The sequence below is a fragment of the Bubalus bubalis genome, chromosome 4 (assembly GCF_019923935.1).
Source record: "Bubalus bubalis isolate 160015118507 breed Murrah chromosome 4, NDDB_SH_1, whole genome shotgun sequence".
NCBI classification, from domain to species: Eukaryota; Metazoa; Chordata; class Mammalia; order Artiodactyla; family Bovidae; genus Bubalus; species Bubalus bubalis.
In genome coordinates this window covers 146924011-146949708 of record NC_059160.1, presented here as the reverse complement: position 1 = coordinate 146949708, position 25698 = coordinate 146924011, and the positions used below count along the sequence as shown (strand labels likewise).

Sequence of the window (25698 nt, the reverse complement as noted above, 5' to 3'; positions counted from 1 at the left end):
GTGGTAGAGGATGAGAAGGGGAGAGTGCCAGAGAAATATAGAGACAGACATTGTGGCTGAGGCTCAGTCAAGTGGGGCCTGATGTGCAGAGGAGATGGAAGGAGGAGGAAAAGACAGTCCAATCAACCCCCTGGGGATGCAGCCAAACTGTGGTTGGGAAAGCCTCCCCTCACTGCTAGATCTCACCACTCAATCCTTGCCTGGAGTCTGACCCCCTCCCTCCTCTCCTTGCCTGCTCCCATGGGATGCAACAGGCGGTTCCAGGCCTAGTGGGAAGGTGGGGAGAGGGACCTGGGTGGGACTCGTGCCAGGACACATTCCCACTCAAGGTGACCTGGAGCTGGGTGGCCCAGCTCCCATGCCTGCTGCCATCGGTGGGCTCCGACTGGGCCAGCACGTGTGTCTCACTAATGAACCGCATTGATTCCACATCCTCCTGTTGTCTCCCTAAATGGCAAGTCACACATCTGATAGATTAAATACTCACACGATTGCCCACCTGACATCTCCATCACTCCGCCTACAGGTCCCTAATGAATTTTACAGCCCCACAACGACAGAAGAAATTAAGGTCAAAGTCTGACGCAGGAACTATAAATCACCCGTGATCATGAGCCCAGCAGAGGGCTGCAGTCCCAGCTCCTCTTGCACCTGAGCCAGTCCAGCCCAGGGCTTGGTGGTGAGACAGCCAGACTGTGTGTATCAGTGTGGGCTTGGAGCGGGGGGTGTGTTGGGTGCATTCGTGCCTGAGAAGCAGCCCCCATCTATAGACATTTGGGTTTCCTCACTCCTCTGCCCATCCCACAAGTAGTTAGAATGCTCTACCTGACTGAGAAACGAGCCAACAGGAGAGCAGCGCATTTCATTTATACAGACTTGCTTCCCGAGGAGTTCAGAACAGTCTAGCCATGCTGCTCTAAAAATGCCTCAGAACAGGCAGAGGATTCAACAGCTTCTGTTCTTCATTTCGCAGACAGAGAAACTGAGGCTCATGGAGAAAACGGGTTTTCCCAGGGTCCTTCAGCAAACTGAATCATTGACCTTCTGAATTCAAGGCTGCAGGTCTTATGACAATGGGAGCCTAAAGGGATTTTTGATCCTGGTCCTGTTTCTCCTTCGTTGGGTATCCTGGGTGGAGAGAGGGAGCTCTGGGCCTTGGGTTCAGCCTGGACATCAGCCAGCCCAGTTTCCATTCTGTCACACCTCTCAGCCCCATAGTTTCACCAGGTGAGCCTTGGAGGGGTTCGGTCTCTAAGGGAAGGCTGTGGTGCCTCACAGTGAAGGGAATGAATGGACTTGGCGTCCTAGAGACAAGGGCTCACCCTCAGCTCTGCCTGTTCCACAGGTGTGTCCTCTAGCAAGCAGTTAACTACTCTGAACCTCAGTGCTCTCATCGATAAAGTAAGGACACTAATTTCTGCCTCACCAGGTTGTCGTGGCGATTCAATGAGATAACACACAGAAGCTGCTTCGTTTGGCACCAGGCACTTAGCGTTAGTGCCTGTCATCTGTTTAGCATGCACTCTGTGCCAGGTGCTGCACAAAGTTTACATTATCTCACCGAGCCCCCACAACAAATCCATAAGGAACTATTGTCATGGTCATTTTCCAGGAGAGAAAACTGAGGCCACACAGAGGTTATCTGGCCGAGACTTAAGCACCCACGCCACCTTTCTCAAGTGAACCAGGCTTTTTAGGTGGCACAACACTACCTGGCTGAAATAGTACATTTCCCACCTCCTTTTGCAGATACGCACATTCACACAACTAAATTAGAGTTAACACCTATCCTCCTGAAACTCTTCCAAAAACTTTCAGAGGAAGGACCACTCCCATACTCAATTATATGAGGCAACCATCACCCTGATCCCAAGATCAGAAAAAGATACCAAAAAAAGAAAGTAACAGGCCAATAACATTGATGAACAGAGACGCAAAAATCTTCAACAAAACACTAGCAAAAAGAATTCAACAATAAGTTTAAAGGATCATGCATCATGATCAACTGGGAATTCTCCCATGGATACTAGGACTTTTCAATATCTGCAAATCAAACAGTGTAATACACCACTTTAAAAAACTGAATAATAAAAACCTTATGACCATCTCAATAGATGCAGAAAAAGCTTTTGATAAAATTCAACACTCATTTATGATATAAATTTTCTAGAAAGTGGGCAGAGAGGGAACCTATCTCAACATAATAAAGGCCATATATAGCAAACTCACAGCTAACATTGTACTCGCAGGTGAAAAGCTGAAAGCACTTCCTCAAAGATCAGGAAAAAGACAAGGATGTCCACTTTGTCACATTTATTCAACATAGGTTTGGAAGTCCTAGCCACAGCAATCAGAGAACAAGAAGAAATAAAAAGGAATCCAAACTGGAAAAGAAATAAAACTGTCGTATTCTGCAGATGACAAGATACTATATAGAGAAAATCCTAAAGATGCTACCAGAAAACTACTAGAGCTCATCAATGGATTTGGTAAAACTGCAGGATACAAAATTAATACAGAGGAATCAGTTACATTCCTAAACACTAACAATGAAAGATCAGTAAGAAAAATTAAGGAAACAATCTTATTTACTATCACATCAAAATGAATAAAATACTTAGGAACAAACCTATCTAAAGAAGCAAAAGACCTATACTCTAAAAATTGTAAGATGCTGATGAAAAAAACTGAAGATGACGTACACAGATGGAAAGATATACCACAGTCTTGGATTTGGAGAATCAATTTTGACTATCCAAGGCTATCTACAAATTACCAATGGCATTTTTTAAAAATAGAACTACAACAAAAATTTTAAACGTTGTATGGAGACACAAAAGGCTCCAAATAGCCAAAGCAATCCTGAAAAAGAAAAACAAAGCTGGAGGAATCAGGCTCCCTGACTTCAGACTATACTACAAAGCTACAGTAATCAAGAGAGTATGGTACTGGCACAAAGCCAGGAAGACAGATCAACAGAACAGGACAGAAAGCCCAGAAATAAACCCATGCACCTATGGTCAATCAATCTGTGATAAAGGAGAGAAGACAACAAAATGGATAAAAGACAATCTATTCAATAAATGTTGCTGGGAAACCTGGACAGCTACATGTAAAAGAACATTCCTTAACACCATACACAGAAATAAACTCAAAATGGATCAAAGACCTAAATATAAGATTAGACACTATAAAACCCTTAGAGCAAAACAGAAGCAGAACACTCTGACATAAATCACAGAAGTATCTTCTTTGAACCATCTCTTAGAATAATGAAAATAAAAACAAAAATAAACAAATGGGTCCTAGTTAAACTTGAAAGCTTCTGCACAGTAAATGAAACCATAAGCCAAACAAAAATATAATCCACATAATGGGAGACAATATTTGCACATGAAGCAACTGACAAAGGATAAATCTCCAACAATATAAACAAAATATATGCAGCTCTATACCAAAAAAAAAAAAAAAACAAACCCAGACAATGGGCACATCTAAATGGACATTTCTCCAAAAATGACATACAGATGGCCAAAAAGAGCATGAAAAGATGATCAACATCACTAATGATCAGAGAAATGCAAATCAAAACCACAATGAGGTATCACCTCATACCAGTCAGAATGGCCATCATCAGAAAGTCTACAAATAAATACTGGAGAGGGTGTGGAGAAAAGAGAAACCTCCTATGCTATTAGTGGGAATGTAAACTGATACATTTGGAGAAGGAAATGGCAACCCACTCCGGTGTTCTTGCCTGGAGAATCCCAGGGGCAGAGGAGCCTGGTGGGCTGCTGTCTCTGGGGTCGCACAGAGTCGGACACGACTGAAGTGACTTAGCAGCAGGAGCAAACTGATACAAGCACTATGAAGAATAGTATGGATATTTCTTTAAAAGTAGACATAGAACTATCATATGATCCAGCAATACCACTGCATATATCCAGAGAAACTCGTAGTTTGAAAGGATACACAGGCACCCCAGTGTTCACTGCAGCGCTATTCACTATAGTCAAGACACGGAAGCAATCTAAACATCCCTCGACAGGGAAATGGTTAAAGAAGATGTGGTACATATATACAGTGGACTATTACTCAGTCACAAAGAAGAACAAACTGCCGTTTGAAGCCACATGGACGGACCTAGAGCTTTTCATACTAAGTGAAGTAAGTCTGACAGAGAAAGCCACATATCATAGGCTATCACTCATATGGAGAGTCTAAAAAATGATACAAATGAACTTGTTTACAAAACAGAAGCAGACTTACAGATATTGAAAACAAATTTATGGTTACCAAAGGGGAAATGTGGTGGGAAGGGATTAATCAGGAGTTTGGGATTAATGTACATACACTACTATATATAAAGTAGATAACCAACAAGTACCTACTGTATAGCACAGGGAATTCTATTCAATATTCTGATAATCTATACAAGAAAAAAAAAATCTTGGACTTCCCTGGTGGTACAGTGGATAAAAATCTGCCTGCTAATGCAGGGGGCACAGGTTCAATCCCTGGTCCAGGAAGATTCAACGTGCTGTGCAGCAACTAAGCCCGTGTCCGACAACTATTGAGGCCTTGCTCTAGAGCCTGTGAGCTGCAACTGCTGAAGCCCACGCGCCCTGGAGCCTGTGCTCCACAACAAGAGGAGCCACCACAATGAAGAGCCCATGTGCTGCAACAAAGAGCAGCCCCTGTGCACTGCAACCAGAGAAAGCCCGCACGCAGCACACGGTCCAGTGCAGCCAAAAAGAATCTGAGAAAGAATTAATGCATGTATGTGTGTAACTGAATCACTCAGCTATATACCTGAAACTAACACAACATTGTAGACTAACTATACTCCAATAAAAGTTTTTAAAAATTAACTCAAAATGGAAGAAAGATGTAAATATAAGACCTCAAACCATAAAACCTGAAAAGAAAACACAGGTGGGGAGCTCCTTGACATTAGTCTTAGTGATGATTTTTTTCTGGATTTGATGCTTAAAGCAAAAGTAACAAACTAAAAAAATAAACAAGTGGGACTACATCAAATTAAAAAGCTTCCAAACTTCAAAAGAAACCAACAAAATAAAAAGATAACCTACTGAATGGGAGAATATATTTGCAAATCACATATCTGGTAAGGGGGTCACATCCACACCTATGGAATGCATACAGCTGACTAGCAAAAACCCAAACAATCTGATTAAAAAATGGGCAGAGGATCCGAATAGGAGTTTTTCCAATGATGATGTGCAGATGGCCAACAGGTACTTGAAGAGGTACTCAACATCACTCATCATCAGGGAAATGAAAATCAAACCACGGAGAGCTATCACTTCATACCCATTAGAATAACTACCATCTCAAAGAGAACAAATAACAAGTGCTGATGAGATGGTGGGTAGAGAACCCGTGTGCACTGCTGCTGGGAAGAGAAACTGGTGCAGCCACTGTGGAAAACAGTATGGAGATTCCTCAAAAAAATTAAAAATAGAGCTACCAAACGATTCAGCAATTCTAGTTCTGGATATTTACCTGAAGAAAAGGAAACACTAATTTGAAAAGATATCTGAACTCCCATGCTGACATCAACTTTTTTTTAAACAATAACCAAGATACAGAAACAAACTAAGTGTTCATTGAGAGAGAATGAACGCTAAGTCGCTTCAGTCGTGTCCGACTCTGTGCAACCCCAGAGATGGCAGCCCACCAGGCTCCCCCGTCCCTGGGATTCTCCAGGCAAGAACACTGGAGTGGGTTGCCATTTCCTTCTCCAATGCATGAAAGTGGAAAGTCAAAGTGAAGTCACTCAGTCGTGTCCGACTCTAGTGACCCCATGGACTGCAGCCCACCAGGCTCCTCCGTCCATAGGACCTTCCAGGCAAGAGTACCAGAGTGGGTTGCCATTGCCTTTTCCGAGAGAATGAATAAAGAAGATGTATACATGCAGTGGAATATTATTCAGCCATAAAAAGATGGAAATTTTGCCATTGTTGACAATATGGATGAACCTCCTTGAGGGCAGAAAGCTAACTGGAATAAATCAGACATAGAAAGACAAATACTATATACTGTTACTTGTAAGTAGAATTTAAATAACCACCACCACCAAACCCAGCTCACAGCTACAGAGAACACATTGCTGGTTGCCAAAGGCTGGGATGGAGATGGGTGAAATGAATAAAGGAGGTCAAAAGGTACAAACATTATAAAATAAGTTCTGAGTATGTATGTAGAGTATGGTGACTATCGTTAATGATACTTTACTGTATATTTGAAAGTTGCTAAGACAGTAGATCTTAAAAGTTCTCATTAAAAAAATGAAATCTAGTAGAATAAAACAGAAAGAACTAGGGTGTATTATCATACTTAGTAGGGAAGTATTGCTATGTCCTACACATGGATGTGTGTGAGTGTGTCTTCTGCGTTATGAAGTTAAACGTAATTTTTATTATGGATCATGATTAAAAAAAAAAAAGTTTAAAAAACATTAAGCAAGCCAATGGGCGTACGGGACGTTGAGCCACTCCAGAAACAAGGTGAAAGGAACTGTAGCTGTCTTCCCCCCAACAAGGATGATGCAGTAAGATTAGGATACTCCAGACACACAAGCTCAGCTCAACAGAACCCTAACCTCTGCGGGCCCCCTCCTTGCTCCCGCAGCCTTTCTGCCTCCTGCTTCCAGGGTCAGCTTTCAGGCCTGTGCCCCTCTCCTGCTGACCGGTTCCAGGGCTCCTGACCCACCCAATACAGGTGGACTTTGTCAGACATTTGCTTTACTGCGCTGATGAACTCATTCCGGCCCCGGCTGCACTTACAGCTGCCCACTATCCCCTCACTCGTGGGGTCCATTCCATCTTCTTTGCTCTGGTGTCTTCTGAGAAACTGCCTGAGAGGAGCAATCGGCAGCAACCCTACTGCAGGGGGTCTGACAGCAGCAGAGGGAAGGGAGTCACAGTTCCTGATGTAGGAGGGGAGTGTCGGGCACGCGGTCACATGTTGTCGGGACAGCCAGCCTTCGGGCATCCAGCAGAATCCCTTAATTTTACAGAAGAGGACACCAAGACCCTGGGAGCAGGGACCTGCACAAGGTCACCCAGTGATGACGTAGCTCCAGCTTCTGGAGGGCAGGTTGGGCTCATCTCTCTGGACTCTGGAAACAGCTGATTCCAACAATAGGCTGGAGCTCAGCATGGGAATGGACACCTCATAGTGACAAGCAGCAAGTGGGAGGTAGACCCCAGGGCTTTGGAATCGGGCAGATCCAGGTATGAATCCTGGCTTGGTCACTTGCTCTGCTGGCTGACCCTGGACAGGTTACTAAACCTCTCTGGGCCTCCGTTTCTTTCTTCTGGACAATGGGTCCAGGAAGAGGTACACAGCATGCTGTAAAGTACTTGCCATTTATACACTAAGCTTACAGCATGGACTCACCAGGTCTGTGATGATGAACAATAGCGTCCTTTTTTTTTTTTTTGGACAAAGGGGCAAGGGTCAGCAGCAGACAGAGCTGTTCCTGTCAAGGATGGGAATTCTGGAGGTACCAGTGAGAGAGGTGTGAGAGGCCTGATGGAAAACGAGGCTTTAGATCAATTTGCCAAAAATCAAGCAGTCAAGCGACTAAATGGCAGGAAACTGCTGGACCTTGAACAAGGTCTGGGACAATCCACTTAAGGGCCGAGCTGGGGGAGCCCCGGCTCTCCATCCGGACCCAGGCTCTAGGCAGTCAAAAGCAGCAGCCCCTGGCCTCCAGCCACAAGCCCTGTCAAGGCTCCTTCCAGAAGCCCAGGGTGGCAGTGGGCAGCCAGCTGTGTTCTCTCTCTCTCTCCTTAGCGCCTGTCCTACCTCTCATTCCATCCCATTCCGGGTTTCACAGATTGATATTTAGATTAAAGAGATAAACACATCCAGAGGAGCATTGAGGCCTGACAGAGAGAGGAACTTGGAGCCGTCAATCACCATCAACCAGCTCAGCTTCCTCCCAGCGCCTGGCCCTGCTGACTGGAGATGAACGAAGAGCAGATTAAAGGGGCCCACAAGTACAGTTTAGACACCCCCGCCCCGAATGGGGGTGGTGTGCCTATGAAGGCCTTCCAGGACAGCTTGGGAGCCAGACTAGGGTGACCACTATTTATGTGTGCCTGTGCTTGTGTGTGTGTGTGTGTGCCTGTGTGTGTCTAACCTCTCTTCCCCTCCCCAGGCTGCAGATAAAGAATTCAATTTTCTTTTAAACGGTGGGGAAATTGGAAGAGATTTTGTTCTGTTTAAGCACAGCTGGAGTCTCAGGTCTCTAGGGACTGGAGAACAATGAGCTCAATTAAGATGCCTGCCGTGAGGGGGTGTCAGGAGGAGATGGGGAGAGAGCACAGAGGTGGGGGCACAGGAAGAAGGGGAAGGGCAGCTGAGGGGACCCACATGCCAGGAAGTCCTGCCTCCGCTCTTTCCTGTGTTGACCTGCTCACCTCTGTTGGGTTTTGCTAAGGAACTTGGATGAGGTCTAACTTTTGGGTGGTGTTATCGCCCAGACTTGCTGATAATTCATGTTGCCAATTTCTGTCACCAACTCTATGCAATGATAGAATCGACCTGAAACACTGCTATCAGAAACAGGGAGAGGCCAACTATCCTAGAGGGGCACGGATAACCCGGGATGCCTGGCCTTCAGCAGAGGTTGGTACCAACAACTTGTTATGCATAGGCACCTTTCCACGCATCATCCTACAACATTCCTGAGACGGGAATTATTCTCCCTGTTTCAAAGAGGAGGAAACCAAACTCAACGACAGTAAGTAACCTGCCCGAAGCCAACCTGCTGGTGAGAAACTGAGGCAGGACTCCAGCCCAGGGCTGTCTGTCCATTTCAGTGTTCGTGAAGGTGGCATCTGGCAGTCAGGTGGGATGAAGATGGGCGTGCCTTGCTGGGTCTGGGGAAGAGCATGGCGGGGCCTCTGTCCAGACCTGAGCAGGGACTGAGAGAGAAGGGAGCATGGAGGAAGGGCTCCCGAATCTTCCACCTCTCCCCATTTCCACTGCCACCTGGGTTGTTGGAGCTGTCTTCTCTCACCTGGTCACCCCACTTGCACCCTGGGAGACTCCCTCTCCTGCTGGCCTGCGCTCCACACACCAGCCTCTGTGATTCATCTGGCTCCCCTTCAGCACAGTCACCCATCCTAGGGTGACCTCCTGACCTCCTCTGGTCTTCCCTCCTCACGGAGTATTCACCTACACCAGGCTCTTGTCTCAAGACTCTCACCTGTGGCTCCCTCAGCCTAGGGCAGCTCTTTGCAGAATTCTCAACTCAGACTCCCCCTGCCATCCTTCAGAGCTCCATCCATTGTCACCTTCTGTGAGGGACCCATCTTCCTTGACCACCTGGTGCAACAGGTAACAATGCCACAGCTGGGACTCCCCACTTGCTGCCCCCGGCTATACCCTCCCCCATGGCATGTGTCCCTCTCTGACACACTCTGGATTTCCTTATTCTCTCGCCCCTGCACATACAGGGAGGCTGGTCTGTCTCGTTCATTGCTGTCATTTCAGGCCACTGATGAACAGTCATTGAATGAAAGAGTATGGTGGATGCATCTGGGGGTGTGAAGGAGTATAGTAGAAGTCCCTTTTCCCCCAGAGAGAGCAGAGTTCTGCTCTAGAGGGGGCGGTGGGGAGGCTTCTGCAGGGGAGAAACGGGCTCACGGTGCACCCAGCACCATCAGCTGCAGCCCAGGCAGCAAGGTCAGCTGGAGCAGACCTGTCTGCAGGGGGAGGCTGAAGGGCGGGGCACATTTCAGCCTTGACCTTGTAATCACATGCCCTGATTAGGAGAAGGAGGCCTAAGCGACCCTCGAATCTGGTGGCCATTGCACCTCCTGGACCCCTGCCTTTGTTCCTGGGCTGCGGCCTGCACCCCAGACCCTGCCTGATCTAGGAGGGATAATCAGAGGGCATCCAGTTTACCCCCTCCTTGGAGTGAGCAGGAAGCCAAGGCCCAGAGAAGGAATGAGACTGGCACAGGGTCACAGGACAAGTCGGGGTCTAAGAGCCCAGGCCTCGGGGCTCCCTGTCCAGCAGTGTTCCCCCAGTGCCTATCGCCAGAGCGGGTGTTTGGGAGCCTGGCACAAGTAGTGAAACAGAAGTTACAAGGCTTTGGATTCAGACAGACACCTCTGCCCCTGACTTGTTGGGTGAACGTGGGTGTATAATCTACCCTTTCCCTGCCTCAGTTTCCCTCATGAGACTGCTGCCTCCATTCCTCTTTCGAGGAAGCTGCCCTAGACACTCCAGACCACGGGAGTCCAACCTACTCTGTGCCACACACCCCAGGCAGGGGGGCACCCGGACAGAGAGAACCTGCCTTCAGGGAGTTCTCTGTGGAGTGGGCAGGAGAGGACATTAACCCTGTTGCCCCACAGAAATGGTGAGAACAGCCAGGGAGAGCGAGGTGCAGGCGCAAGGCACGCAGGGAGCTGGTGAGGAGGGGGAGGGCCTCGAGGGAGGTGGGCCTGTGCCCATCACAGAGGGACACGGCTTCTTGTGGGGAGGCTGCCGTTAGAAGAGCTGCCTCTTAGGGTTGGCAGGCTTTTGATGGTCTCAGACAGGAGGGAGGGAAAGCCAGGTCAGGAGCCGTGTGAGGACCTGCAGGGATATGCAGGGAGGCTAGAGACTCTGCGCAGGAGGAGAGAAGGGGTGTGAGGGATGTAGTGGGGCCAAAGGTTGGAAAGCGGCTCAGGGCTGGGGTGTGGGGGCCTTGAATGCTGACCCAGGCCTAGAGCGCTGGAACTTTATGAGCCAGGGAGTACCAGGGGTTACTCTCTTTTCTCTCTCTTCCCCTGTTGGTGGAGAGCTCTTCCAGGCTGAAGACGATATTGGAAGGGTTCCTATTTGTGCTCTTCTGCTTGTGTTTGCGCAGGGCTTCCCTTTCCTGGAGGCTCAGGTGGTAAAGAACTGGCCTGCAATGTGGGAGACCTGGGTTCGATCCCTGGGCCAGGAAGATCCACTGGAGGAGGGCATGGCAACCCACTCCAGTATTCTTGCCTGGAGAATCCCCATGGACAGAGGAGCCTGGTGGGCTACAGGCCATGGGGTCCCAAAGAATCAGGTAGGACTGAGCGACCTACCTACCTTCCTTCCTTCCTTTCTGGAGGAGGAGGGGGAACTGGCTCTCTCCGGGCCCCAGGCTCACGTGCAGTATTTCAGGAAAGGGGTGCTGACTTGGAGTGAGCTCCGAGGGGGTCTAAGGCACCTTCGCTTGTGCAAATTCTACGACATTCTTCCCACTGACGGCTGGGGAGGGACTATAGCTCCTCTGCTTGTGTGAACCTGCCTTGGTGACTTACTATAACCAACAACATTCAGCAGAAACGATGTGGGCTGACCTCTAGGCCAGGTCACAAAAAGCCACGCGGCTTCCGCCCGATTCTCTTGAGACACTCATTCCCTGGAGGCCTCTTCTGGGAGGCTCCCGCTACAGACTGTGTCTGAGAGGCCTGGGCCACGTGGAGAGACCACAGCCAGGAGCTCGGGACACAGTGTCCAGTTGAGCCAGTACTTCAGCCAGAGCAGCCCAGGCACTGGAAAGAGAGGGGAGTCACCCCCAGACCTGGAGGGGCAGAGAAGGGTTCCCCTGCTGCCCTGTCCACATTCCTGACCCACCCAATCCACGAAAGTAGGAAAACAGTCACTGCTTTTTGCAGCCAAATGTGGGACGGTTTCTTACTCAGCCCTTGGAACCGAAACAAGCTTGGTGGGCCCCTGCTTGGAGCACGGCGCATGGCAAGTGATTACTGAGGCAGTGCTGCTGGAACGTGGGAGCAGACAGAAACAGCGGACCACCACGGAGCTCCTCTGGGCACAGAACTGTGGAGTTCCCGTAGCCAGGACAGGCTACATGATCTGCATAATTTCCCAATGCAAAATGAAAACACAAGGCCCCCTGTTCAGAACGGAACAATTTCCAGATGCTGACAGCCGAGCATCAAACCTAGGGTGGGGCTCTCCTAATTCCAGCTTCCCGAGCGAATGCCCAGTCTGCACTCCCAAGGAGCCCATCCTCCTGTCTCACCTGCTGTGGGCTCCTCTGAGTCTCAGCCCTCCTGCATCCTCATTTAACCTCTGTCTTCTGTTACCTGACGCTGCGGTCTGAGTGCCAGAGTCCAGGGTTGGACAAAGGCAAGAACTAGCCAGCGTGTCCACTGAGAGGACCCTCTGTCCAGCGGAGTCGGAGCCAAGGATCGAGTACCCAGGACCCAGGTTTAAGCATGGCAAGTGATTCACAGCAGTGATTCCTCAGTGTTCTCTGAAGCTCCACTGAGCCCCAAATTCTATGGTGGATAAAAATACAAATCACAGTCCTAGCTGTTACAGCTGCCAGCCACTCAAGCTTTCTGGGGGTAAGCGATCCAAATGGACCTCTTTTCATCCTGGGACAGATGCTACTTCTATCATCCCCACGGCAAATTCTGGGGACTGGAGATTGGACACAGCCAGGCATCTGTCTAGGGTCACAGAGATGGCAAGGTGGGGGCACGATTTCAACCTGGGTCTCTCTGGTTTCCAGGTTTTGCTCCTAAGGTTCCCTCCTGAAGGTACTGAGGCAGCTGGGAGGCATCTCCCCCACTTGCAGAGTAGCAAGTCCTTCTGCGAGGGGCCAGGGGGACCAGGGAGCATCACTTAAGCCTAGGCAGGCGACTGGCCTTTCCAGACCACCTTGCAGGGCCATCGAGTTCCCAGCACCCGGGGTGAGGCCCATGGTAAAGTCCTTGGATTTAGCAACATGGGAGGGGGTGTGCCCTGAGCCTGCAGGCATCACAGAGCTAGGGAAGAGGCTGATGGAAGAGGCACGCTGCATTTCAGTTCTTCCAGGACCGAGGCTGGCCTTTACCAGGGTCCGCCTGGGGCAGTGACGTCACATCCCCTTTCCCCTTTGGTGTCAGTGGTGCTCACTATGGGCAGGGGAGGAGGAGAAGGGGCCCACAGCAGCAGGGCTGCCTCTGTTGGTGCTGCTGGGGAAGGAGGCCAGGCTGGATGACAAGGAAAAACTGGTGAGCTCCAGGAGTGGGGAAGTGACCACCTTGGAATCATCACCAAACTTCCAGATGGGGGCTGAGAGGGAGGCAAGAGAGGGACAGGCAAGGGAGCTCTAGAGAACAGTGGGTGGGTGAGGGACCCCCGAAGGACAGGAACAGGTCTATGTTGCCAGGGGTGAAACTGGACAGCAAAAATCAACCCTTCCTCTCAGGCTCAGTGAGCTGGAATTAAGCCTCATGGAACCAGGAGGCCCTGAAGCAGCACTGGCCCCACCATCTTGCTTTATAACGAGGACACTGGGGCCCCAGGGGCTCAGGGACATGCCCAGGTCACATGGCTTCCCTGGGGGCAGAGCCTTGACTCTGAGTCCTGGTGCCATCAGCTCAGCCAGGAGGCCAGCATGACTTGCTGACATTTTCTGAGTGTTCCTGGCCAGGCTCGGCACCGAGCATCTTCACCCACCATTCTACCAAACCGTCACAACACTCCCAGGTAGGATCCTGTCAGGGTACCTCTCCAGGTGGCAGGGAGGAAACAGGCCCATCTTGGCCGAGTTGGGCTTACACACAGGCTGAAGGGCACCCAGACGGGGCCCTTTAAGGCCAGTGACAGTAAGAACCACAATTTAGGTCTGTAAACCCTTAACTATTTCATCCATCCCACTCTGCTGAAGCCTCCCAGCAACCTAGGCAATACAGGCAGGCCGACTTTCTTCACCACATCCCAGAGAAGGAGTGACTGGTCCACAACAGAACAGGATTCAAGGACCTGCCTGAGACGGTACCAGCCTCCCAGGGGTGGGCTGGAAGAGGAGCCAGGAGCATTTGGCACTCCACCCCTGGGTAGCAGACTGAGCTGGTTCTGGGCCCCGCACCTGCCCCATCAGGGCCCTTATGCACCTCTCCTTCTTGCATTGTTTCCTGCCCAGGGAAGAATCCTGTCTTGTCCAACAGTCCATCCTCTGCCCGTCTCTGCTGAGCACTGCCTATTCCCGGAGCGGGGAAGAAAGTGAGATGAGACCTGCCCTTCCGGCTGCTGCTCCTCCTCAGGGTCCTCTTCTCATTGCCCTGGGGACACGGAGCTAGTAAATCTGGGGACACGAGCTCCATACTACAGGAGGCCAGACTGGTTCCTTTCTGCCAGCTGTTTCCCAAATGCCGGCCACAGGCCACCAGGATGGAAGGAGTAAGAGAATGTGAATGGGTGAACACGAGACTTCTCCACTATCAGAAAAGCAGCCCAGTGGCTGCGTCTGGAGTAGGTACAACTCAGGAGGAAGACAGACTGCTGAACGCCCCCCCCTTACGCCCACCTCAGAGGAGCAGCACTCCACCTCCTTATATGTCACACACCCCTCACTGCATTCTAGCCTCAGGGCCTTTGCACATGCTACTCCCTTTTTCTCCAATGTGCTTCCTTCCGTTTGCTGACCTGTCAATGCCTACTCAATTGCTACGTCCTCAGGGAAGCCTTTCCCAGGCCCAGTCAAGGTCAGGTGCCCTGTTACAGGTTTTCACAGCCCCCTGATCTCTCCACACAGCCAGTAATGCTTAATGTCAAGATTCACTTCTCAGTACTAACATCAGGCCTTCCCAAGAGACTATAAACTTCATGAGGGCAAGACTCACATTACCATTGCATCCTCAGGGCCATGTGCCTGACACAGTAGTAGGGATTCCGAAAACATTTGTTCCGTGCATGTTCAGATTTCTCTCTTACTGTCCAGCAGCACCCACATACCCCACCAGCACCCAAGTACCCATCAGCAAGGCTACAGGGCTGCCCGAAGCCCAAAGAATCCTAGGTAGAAACCCCACAGTCTTTCTACTCAAGTCCTATTATTATTAGGTCAGGAGGCGGGATTGGAAGGTGAGAATCAGAGCAGGCTGGGGATATGAGAGAAGAAACCACACCACCCAGAGGATGGGGGGCCACCAGCACCGTACACACATGAGCTATATACACGTATCTGAGTGCATGTAGTTGCAAACACAAATAAAGACACAGACACAAGGACATGTGTGTGCACATGCACACACACGCCCACAAGCAAACACAGGCGGTGAGTGTGCTCCTACACAGCCTTCCCCTCTGTGGTCACCCTTCAGAGTGGGGCTCAAGGTCAAGCCTGTGACTGCTACATTCCTGCCCTTTCCCCTCCACCAGTAGCAGCTCATTTTTTCTAGAGCTGGGGGCTGTAAGGGTCTCAAAACCTGGGGTGAGGGAGGTTCAGGGAGCAGGGAGGTAAGAAGAGATGCCATCCCAGCTGGGATGGCTGCTGCAGTGAGGGTCAGAGAGGCCCCTTGCAGCAAGCTCTGCCCTGGCCTTCAGTGCAAATTAAAACATTTTCCCTTTCTTCATAGTTTTTTTTTTTTTCCCTGACATAGCTGCCCAAGAAACATTTTAATAACATCCCAGAAAAGGTCAAGGAGAAGGAATTTCACAGTCTCTGAGCAGGTGGCTGTAACTTCAGCCCCTCCTGGAGCAAAGCCGGTGGAGAGACTGGGCTGACACTGGATCCAAGGGCAGAAGGGCAGGGTGGGAGAAGCCAGGGCAGTGGGTGTGGCAGGTGTGACCACGGAACTTGCCACCTGCTAGCAGCTCTGGAAGTACCTTGGGGGGAGATGGGGGATGACAGTGAGTGGGGGTCACCAGGGTCACGCTTTCACGCCTGTCATTCACACCCACTGATGGCAGCCTTGGTGGGGGGAATCATGCCCATTTTGCAGATGGGAAATGAAGGCTCTTAGAGGTGATATGGGTAGAGGAGTACGCAGTGAAGGCAGGGCCCATGGTTTCACTCTGGGACCTGAGCTCCTTCAGACACAGAGTCCTGCTGCTAGAGCTTATCGCGGGGTGAAACGACCCCCTCACAGCTGCACAATTCCACAGACCCCGGGGCTGGGGCTGGTTGTGACAGGAAGGTGCGAAGGGCTTGACAGGCACACTCAGGAACTAGAGGCAGCCCAGATGAGCCAGTCCTGAGTGGGGACCCTCAGGCAGCCACAGAGGCTGAACACATCTGCTAAACATCCAGAGGGGCTGGAAAAGGGGTCATAGGCAGTGGGCAGGGGGTCCGTGCAGGCCCAGGAACTGCTCCAGTGCCTGAGGACACCCAGTGTGAGAACCTACTCTCCAGTGCCAACCCTGGATGGAACCGGGCTTCACACATAGTCCTTGGCACCCGCAGCTGCGCATCAGCCAGAAGTGTGCCACCCTACACCTCACACCCCACCCCTGCCCCCTAGGCCCCCTCAACCCTCGCCAGGGCCACGGGAGATGCGGACTGCAAAGCAAGACCCTTCTTCTCCAGCAAGAGTGACAGGAAGGGATCCCTCGTCACCTGCCAAGCCTGGGCCTTATATCTGAATTTTTGTATAAGCTTTTTATTGAAGTATAATATGCAGAAAAGTACACAAGTCATAGGTGTAGTCTTATGAATTTTCAAAGAGCACACCCCATGTGACAGCACCCAGATGACGAATCAAAACATTCTATGACATCAGAACTTTCCCCTGAACATCCTATGACATCAGAACTGCCCCATATGACCACTATGCTGATCCCTTTTTCTACAGATCCATTTTGCACTTAGAGATCTATTTTACAGATCTATTTTAGATCTATTTAGATCTTACAGATCTATTTTACACTTAGAGAATCATACAAAAAGTATTCTTTCATGTAGAGCTTCCCCCACTGCAGTATTATATTTTTGTGAGATATATCCATGTTCAGTGTGGCTACAATTTGTTCATTCTCCTTGCCATACAGTATATCCATATGGCCGCAGGCCCCGTGAGAGACAGGCTGCTTGGGTGTCCTTCACCCTGACATTGGAAGGTGGCTGAGGGGATGAAGAGGATTTCTTCGGGTCCAGAAGGCCAGAGGCCCTGGCCTTGCTCTCTCTGGGGCCTTTAGAGGCTGCAGGAGGGCCCATGGGGCCTCAAGCACCAGGTGACTGATTGCAAGGAGCAACTCAGTGAAAGCTGGCAGAGCCATGGGCTGGGGAAGCATCCGGGAAGAAAACAGCCGCAGCAGACTTACTGTTTATGTCTGACGGCCTGCCTAGCTAAACATCTGCTTGAAAAATTAATAACTGTCAGATGGGAAGGACCTGGGGGCTGAAAACAGTTTCATACCATCTGTCTGTAGAGTAAACACACTTTGGAGTAGGGGGTCTGGGATCGACAGGCAATGTCTGTGCCTGGAGTGAGAATGCAGTGAGAAGGGCAAGAATTTTGGGGGCCTCAGTGGGCAGGGAGGGGCAGCAGCAGATTAAACTCTCTAAGTTTTATTGAGCACCTACTATGGGCAAGCCCCTGAGCCTGTGTAGCACACATCTGCCACTGATCTGCTCAGCAACCCTCTCTGTTCTGATAACAGAGGCTGCTGTAGAATGGCCCCTGTCCCATTCTCAGCCCATGTAATTTGAATGGGGCTGACCCACGCCCTGACTCCACTAGGGGGAGCATAACCCATCTCTGGTATATCAGAATTATGGTGGCCCAGAATCCCAGGGACGGGGGAGCCTGGTGGGCTGCCGTCTATGGGGTCGCACAGAGTCGGACACGACTGAAGCGACTAAGCAGCAGCAGCAGTAAGCTGGGTCAATGAGAATTAGCTCTGGGAGTTTTGCTGGAACTATTGAAAAAGAACATTTCTTTTCCCCTACTGGGGTTGATAAACTGGTGAGAAGTGAGCCTAGGGGTGCTGGTGTGCCTCTCTGCCAATACAAAGAAGCAGAGTCCAGCGCTGAAGTCAGATTCCTGCTCAACCTAGAGCCTGGATACAGCCATGCCTGAAATCACATACACTCTCGAGTTACAAGAGCCAATCCTTTTTTTTTGTTTGAGCCAGTTAAAGGTTTCTATCCCTTGTGACTACGAGTCCTGACTGATACAAATGGATACCGGGAAGGTCCCCTGTCAAGGTCCCAGCAAGACAGCTGGGGAGGTCCAGGAGCCCATCCTTCTGTGGTGCCCACGCTCAGAGAGACAGGACTGCCTTCCTGAGAGATGGCTGGCACCTGTCCCCATTAGAAGGTAGGTCTAGGGCTCCTGGCCCACTCAAGCTCATCATCTCTCAGGGACAAGGCAGAAAACTAACCCTGAGCCCAACTTCATCTTTTCCCAGGTGGGTGCCTTTTCCACATTGCTTCCCTGGCCAAGGAAGCCTCATCATAAAGAAACCAGATGCTCTAATACACCAACACCACGACCTCTGAGGGCTTGGGGGGTACCCCCTCCCCCTCTCCCCTAACTGCCCACACTCCTTGGGCAAAATCTCTTTGGACGCCTCCTGATGGTTGACCCCAGAGCTCAGTTGCCCTGCAAGGGAGAGAGGACTCACCAGGACTGTTAGCACTGAGGTCCCCACGGTGACATTCTCATACAAGCTGACATTGTACAGTGGCTGGCTGAAGATGGGCCGGTTGTCATTCTCATTGATGAGGGTGATCTTCACCTTGGCATAGCCCACATGGTCAGGCACACTCTCATTGGCAAAGAGCTGGGTATGCAGACCAAGGAACCAGTGAGCACTTGTATGCTCCTGGAGCCCTCGTTCCCATAAGTTCCCCTGGGGCCTCCACCCATCCCAACCCAGAGCACCTGAGTCACTGCCCATCCCAGATGTGTACTCCTGGGAATCCCTCCATCAGTGCACAGGGCCAGGGTGGCCACAGAATCTGCTGGGGAGGCAGGGGCTAACAGGGGCTGGACTGGCTGAGGCTGGGCAGCAGAGGCTCTTGATGGGCTTCTGAGACTGTGATGGGACCTAATAAAATTCCAGTCAATGCTTGGACATTTCCTCATCCTCCTTGAAAAGGGGAGGCCCAGGCCAGCCCCTGCCACAGCTTGGTGGGCTTCTTTAGGTCAGGCCCACAGGGAAGAATGGGGAGAGGTAGTAGGGGACATTTAAGGGGACAGTGTTGCCCCGGCCTCCCCTGAAATCCCCCTCCCAGCCAAGGAGAGGTGAGGGGACTTACATCAAAGTCGTAGCGGTCCACAGTCTCATAGTCCAGGGGGATTGCCACTCGGATGCGAATGTCTGCCTTCCCTTGGACAGACGTCGGGGAGATGATGAAGTGGTGGGAGTTATTCCCCACCAGGTACACCTCGAACATGCTGTTCAGGCCCTGGGTCAGAAGAGAGAAGAAACCAGTCAGAGCGTGGGAAGCCAAGGCCCGGAGCGTGGCTGGAGGAGCAGGGCAGCAGGGGCAGGGGAGGCAGATGAGGTGCTGGGACCAGAGTAGGACTTGTCAACTCCCCACCCCAAAGTGGTCTGGCTTCCCCTGTGTAATTCTGGCTTGGCTCCCTGGCCCTCCTGCCCATGTCCAGGCCTTCTGGAAATTTCCTCCAATTCTTTTTGCCTTTATCAGCCCATCAGATGCCCATCATCTATCTTTTGGGTGGTTTGATTCATTTTCCATCTCCCACTCCCTCTTCTGTTCCAGTGACACTAACTGGGAGAAGTATCTGCAAGACCCAGCAGGGAGATGGCGGAAAGAAAAGGAAGAGGGCCAGAAGGGAGTGGAGGGGGATGAAGCAAGTAAGCATTCAGGGTCAGCTTGGACCAGAGAGGGCATGAGGGCTGCAGCTGGCAACTGCTTTTCCTACATCCCCTCTCTGGATTGTGTCAATCAGGGGGAATACTGCCTTCCTTACATGTGGAGTAGGAACCACCCAGATGGCCGAGTGGCAAAGTGAACCCCTGTATTCCCCTCTCTGTGGCCAGCCATGGTGGCCGGGAGGACACAGGATCCCAAATAGTGCAGAGTTGCCGTGCCCTTCACTGGTTCTGCCAGAACCCAGCAGCCAGAGGCCATGCTTTCACGCAAGGAGGCCTCACGCTAGGTCAGGTGTTTCTTTTTTTTTTTTAATTTTTTTGGTCAGGTGTTTCTGATCACTCCAATCAGGGCCAGAGCCCAGGGAGCCCTCAGACGCCACCTGGCTTGTCCTCACACCAGACGTGTGATATCTCCATGCTACCCACGCCCAGATCAGTGGGAGGAGCCACTACTGAAGGCGGAAGACAGGGCTTACTGACCCCAGGGACTGGCTTCCTCTGAAAGTGATCCAGGCTCCTGCATGGGGGGAACTAACCCCCAGAGTAGCACCCCCCACCTCAAACCTCAGCAGGGGGCCTGTGGTTTGGAAGTAGTCAAGAGCCCCTCTCCACTTGTGAGGAGAAGCCCAATGGGTTCCTGAGCTAGGCTCTCAGCACCAGAAGGACGCCTCCTCCTCCTCAGCCTGCATGACCCTCCCCCGGCCCAGTGTCCAGCACAGCCCCTCTGAGCAACTGGGGGCTGGCAGGGAGGCACACCCCTTTTCTGGGCTGCCCAGGGATATGTCTGTCGAGGGGCTTCCTTCCAGAACTTGTTTTTGTTGAGAGGGGCATCCAGGCAACCTGGAAGCCTTTACACAGCCAGAGAGGGAAGGACGGTCCCAGCAAGGATAGAAAGGACCCCTCCGCGAAGCCTGATGCCCCCAGAGCTGTCCCTTAGGTGCTCAGATACATTTGTGCAATGAATATATTTTAACATTTGCCCCTAGGTCTCTTGAGTTTTTTCTACTTACAACTACAAACTGGTGAAATAAAGGCACTGCCAATTTTGGGTCCAGGCAAGCAGCGGGCCTTCCAGGGCCCCCCGGACAGAAGGGATCCTGCAAATTGTGCGGGCAATGCTCCTCTGGCCCTGTTGGGCTGTGGAGTTTCCTAGACTCCCTGGCGTAGAATCTGTCCGTCAGATGGAGGGGACCAATTAAATGCCCGAAGGGGCACTAATAGCCAAAGCCAGCAGACTGCGACAGCTCCGAGCAGCTGACACCGATACCTCTTCCTCCCATGGACCTTGGCCCCGAGAGGGTGGGGTTTTCTCAACTGTTCCCGCAGCAGGTGGAGCAACACCCCGCCCCCCTGCCCACCATGCCTCCCAGCCTCTGCCCTTCCCAGGCTCACTTACCAGGTTCTATCAGAGGGAGTCGGTCAGTCAAAGGGCATGGAGACAGAGAAGAAGCCGGAAAGGTACCGAGAGGAGGAAGGAATCAGAGAGAACGGGGTGAGGTCCGAGGTCAGGGTAAGGGAGAGGGGCCGAGATGGACCCCGGGAGCACACTTGCTCCAGAGGAACGGCCCCCTCTGCAACTGATGGGCCATGGCCTCTGGGGGTGCCAAGGAGGGATGGGTGTGTGGGGGGCGTGCACTCAGGTGCTGGGGTGTGGGGAGGTCTGTGCAGCCCCACACCCGGGGAGGGGGGACACAGAGGAAGCTGGCACAAAGTTGGGAGGGGGCTGGGCTACTGTCTACCTGAGCTCCCTCCCTCCTCACAGAGAGAGAGGCTGGGAGAGGAGGGGCCGTGCCCCTCTGTCCTACTCCCAGGAGCCTGGACAGAACGAAACGATCCCAAGCATTGTCATGTTTTAATCTTTCTAACACAGAAAATGTCCACAGCATAACAGACGTGGGAAGCCTTCACACAGTTCAAAAGTGTAAAGGGCACAGGACAGACGCACTTTCCCCACTGTCCCCACCACTGGAGAGTCTTCCCCAGAGACGACCACACCCCGATCTTTAGTATCTTTCCCCAGGAAATCCATGCACATATAAGCACTGTGATCTCTGGCTTGCCTCTTCCACACACACAGTAGCGTGCTTCCACTTAAAACCACGTTGTGAAGCTTGAGTCACAATTGTACAAAGAGCTGACAATACGAACAACAGCCACACGGCACACGTTCACTGCACACCAGTGAACTCTCTGCCGGAATGACCGAAGAACAACCCTCTGTAGTCCTGGCGGGACGCGGGAGCCGAGGCGCTGCCCATCCCTGGGGCAGTGCAAAGCCACAGCAGAGCAGGCAGGCCTCACCGCAGGTGCTCAGACGCCAGGGGTTTCAGCAGCCTTTCCTCACCCATTACCCTGTGTGAGCTTCTTCCCATGGGCCACATGATGGACGTGAAGGAGCACTGGAGCTTCGGAACGCCTCCAGAAGAAACGGAACTCACAGAGGTGGGCAGCAGAGTGAGGATAAGAAGAGCCCGGTGCCCAGGCCCGGGTGCCTTCCAGACCAAGGGAAGCAGAGTTGGGGCCTGGCGTGGGCGTCCCCCAAATGCAGCTCCTGGGTGTAGAGGGGCACGTACTGGCATTTCAGCCAGCAGTATGAGCGGACTGAGCAAACCGAGATGGCACTGCTGAGCACTCCAGGGCCGAATCTAAGAGAACACCAGCGGAAGTGGCTGCCCTGAGAGGGGTTGTCTTAGGAATGAAGGGAAAATGGATTCCGGGTGGAGAAAGTGGCTTTAAACACGAAGTCCTTGGGCCTCAGTGTGTATTAGAATCACCTGGAGGCTTGGTAAAGTACAGATTGCTGCCCTCCCTCCTCCAGGAACATCTGATTCAGTAGGTCTGGGGCAGGGGTGGGGGCAGGGGGAGGGTCGTGAATTTGCATTTCTTACAAGTTCCAGATGATGCTCCTACTGCTGCTGCTGGTCTGAGCCCACCATTTGAGAACGACTGGTCTAAACAAAGGTGTGGAGAGGGGAATGAATACTTAATAATGAGGCAGACAAGCGAGCTGACTGCAAAGGGTTCATGTATGGAAACTGGGGAGCCTGCTGGGGTATCAGGGGGTTGTGTCTCTCCTGGAGGCCCACCGCAGGCACCATCTGGAGGGCTCTGGCCTTGTGTCCATGTGCAGTGGGGACATCAGGGTTTAAAAAGGAAGATGAACTTGGCGGCCAAGTGCAAATCACATCCGCACAGCCCTCCTTACCTGGCTGCACATCAGAACTGCCACTGGAGCTAGAGAAGAGACACAGATGCCCGGGGCCACTGAGTCAGACTCTCTCAGGGGCGGGGCCCAGGAAGCTGCATTTCCCGACGGTCTTTCGGGAACCACGCCGCACAGTCAGGGAAGACCTCAGGCAGGACAGGGAGGGCAGCCTGGAGCACCCGCAGGGATCCGGAAGGGCGAGCAGGGCAGCGTGGAGTGGTGGTTACCCACCAGCACACATCAAAACCGCTGGGGGAGCTTTAAAGTACCCCCATGGCTAGGCTGCACTCCAGACCAAGGAAATCAGAGTGAAGGAGATGCGACATCAGGATCTTGTACTGCTCTCGGGTTGCTCGCTCTAACGTGCACCCAGGGATGAGGACTACTCAGAGAGAGCAGCGGTTCTCCTGGCGCACTGTGGGAACCAGCGGCATCACCCAGAAGCTTGTCATAAATGCACAATCTGTGGTCACACTCAGAAACTCTGGGGGTGGGGCCCAGCACTGTTTTAGCAGACTTTCCAGGGGTTCTGATACACACTGACGTTTGAGAATCAGCTGGACACAGCAAGGCTGCTGGCGGGGTGCAGAGCAAGTCAGAACACTGAGAAAACTGACCAGCGAGATGTGGTGGATGAGAGGCTGGAGAGGGGACGGAGTGGGGCTGAGACCATGGCACACAGACAGAGGGACTGAGGGGCACCTGGGAAGGTGGTGCTGAGCTCAGTGCAGATTCAGAGCGAGCAGCTGGCCAGGTAAGAGCACTGGGGTTCCTGCCCCATCCCCCACAGCTTCCTGGCCCCTTCAGGTGAGATCTCTGGGTCTCAAGGCATGAGATCTCTCCCCTGCCCTTGATCTGCGACCAGGGGCTGGGAGTGCACTAGGCTTGATCCTGCAGCTGGCAGGACCCCTCATGCGGCTGTCCTGAGACCCCAGGACCCCTCTGACTAAATTCTCTCAAATGCTCAGCCTGCCCCTTCCAGAATCTGCCAAGAGGTACTTGGCTTGTGACTCTCAGTCCCTTGGGATGTGTGTATGGGATTCTTATCTGGTTCGCTAAGTGGGTGCAAACCCCCTGTGAATTACAGCCCGTGGCCCAGAGCCTTCAAGAACAGCCACTTCCATACACCAAGCCCCCACCATGTGCTTCCCATCCCTAACCAGAATCTTCATGACATCCCACTGACATCGGCATCGGTCCACCCGTTTTTACAGAGAGGGAAACTGAAGCCAGAAAGGGTAACTTGTTCAAGATGCACAGCTTGGGTCAGTACTGACTCATAGAGTCTAAGCCCCTCACCACCCTGCTCTCCTGGTCTCCTGCATATCACTCCCTCTCCAGAACAATGTCCTCATTGGGTGCAAAGAACTGGCATCAGATGGCACCGGAGAACCCTTCCTATATTCACTAAATGTCAGAAGCGTGGCCCAAGGGGCAAAGCATGCCTCTCCCAAGATCAGAGAGAAGGTGGAGGGGAGGGCAGTCAGATGGCAGAGGGTACGCCCGCTCCTCCCAGTCCTGGCCGGGTCTCCTCCATGCCCTTGCTCCTTGCTTGCTGCCAGGCTACTTGGTGAGTCAGGGAAGGAGGGAGGTGGGGAGAGGCAAGAGGCTCTCTTGGAGCTGTCGAGGGGCAATTTTGTTGGGAGGGAAGATAAAGAGAAACATCAAAAGGAGTCCCAGTGTGTGTGGAGAGAAGCCCGGTGGATTAAATTCTTTTCCAGCTGGGAGAGGCGATGAGAAGGCTGATAGCCGGCAGCCGCGGGTCCCAGAGCCGAGCTGCAGCGCCTACCCTCCCCGCACCAGGCTGGGGAGCCGCCTGGCTGCCCGTGGGGCTGCGACAGTTTGGCTTTATTTATTTATTGGAGGGAGAAGGACGCATGAAATCACTCCTCGCTCCCCCTGCCCCGTGCAGCCAGCTATGATTTGCTTTGCTCCTGGTGACTGAAGTCTTGCCACCCCCCGTGGAGGGCAGCACGCCAGCCCCTGGCCCAAGTTATCAGCTGCTGCCAGAAGGGGCTGCCTCCCCCTGCCTCCTGGAAGTGGAGGGCTGGCCTTGAGAGCGGTCAGAGCAGAGACTGCCCAGCAGGGACGCTCTCGCCTCACCTCTTTGCAGCTCCCACAGCTACCACTGGCTCCATGATGGACCCAATGTCGTTTTCAACTACGTATTGAGAGTTTATTGCAACTATTAGCTCACTGAGTGTTCACAACAACCCTGGCAGAGACCGGGGTGGGATTCACACTGGCTGACAGCTGCCATATGCAGGGCCCTTCCCTCCTCCTGGGGAGCGGGTTCTGCCCTGTCAGACCACTATGCCTGCTTGGGGCTGTCCTGCGTCCTGAAGCCGCACCTGACTCCTCTCTGGATGTGCTTCCCGCAGTCATCCCCTGGTACCTCCCTCTGCAGATGACCCTGTGCCCCAAAGGAGGAAGACCTGATCTAGCCCCCAGGCTCCTTCATCCCTCGGACTCTTGCTGGGTTCTCCCCATCCTGAGGCCCTTCCCTGCTGATGGCGGCACCAGTTTGCCCCTTGGAGATGCTCATCTCCCTCTGCTGTTGGTCAGGGTTATGGCCGGGCTGGTGATCCAGTGGTGTAATGTAGTGGGGAGAAGGTTTCAGAGTTGGGAAAACAGGCTCTGTTGCTTCCTAGTGGTGTGACCTTCTACTACTGGAGCCTCAGTTTCTTCATCTGTGAAGTGGGGAGAATAAAGCATAACCCATAGGATTAAGCAGCAGTGTTGTCTCTCTGCCTTACCAGGTTTTGGTGGGTGACTTGTGGATTATGTTTTCTTGCTTAAGAAAGGAGTCTCCCTAATGGCAGGAGCCTGTGTGTGTTTTTCCTTTGTACCCAAATGCTAGGGGGCCCTCATCCATCCTATGAACCACAAGGTGTCCTGGAGGGGACCTT

General features: G+C 52.1%; 1 protein-coding gene across 9 annotated transcripts in view; it reads right to left on the bottom strand.

The window, feature by feature from the left end:
- Positions 1-25698, bottom strand: part of CDH23 (cadherin related 23) — a 436720-nt gene that overhangs the window by 164874 nt on the left and 246148 nt on the right. For 6 of the 9 annotated variants that reach the window (XM_025284698.3, XM_044942219.2, XM_044942217.2 and 3 more), the window contains exons 12-14: positions 20981-20986; positions 19004-19153; positions 18367-18525 (exon numbers count right to left, since the gene is read on the bottom strand). In XM_025284698.3, the coding sequence (XP_025140483.3) occupies positions 18367-18525; positions 19004-19153; positions 20981-20986 (315 nt within the window). Of the gene's footprint in view, positions 1-8591; positions 8961-18366; positions 18526-19003; positions 19154-20980; positions 20987-22459; positions 22536-25698 lie in introns of those variants that run through there. The other 3 variants (XM_044942226.2, XM_044942218.2, XM_044942229.2) reach the window with 3 other exon arrangements.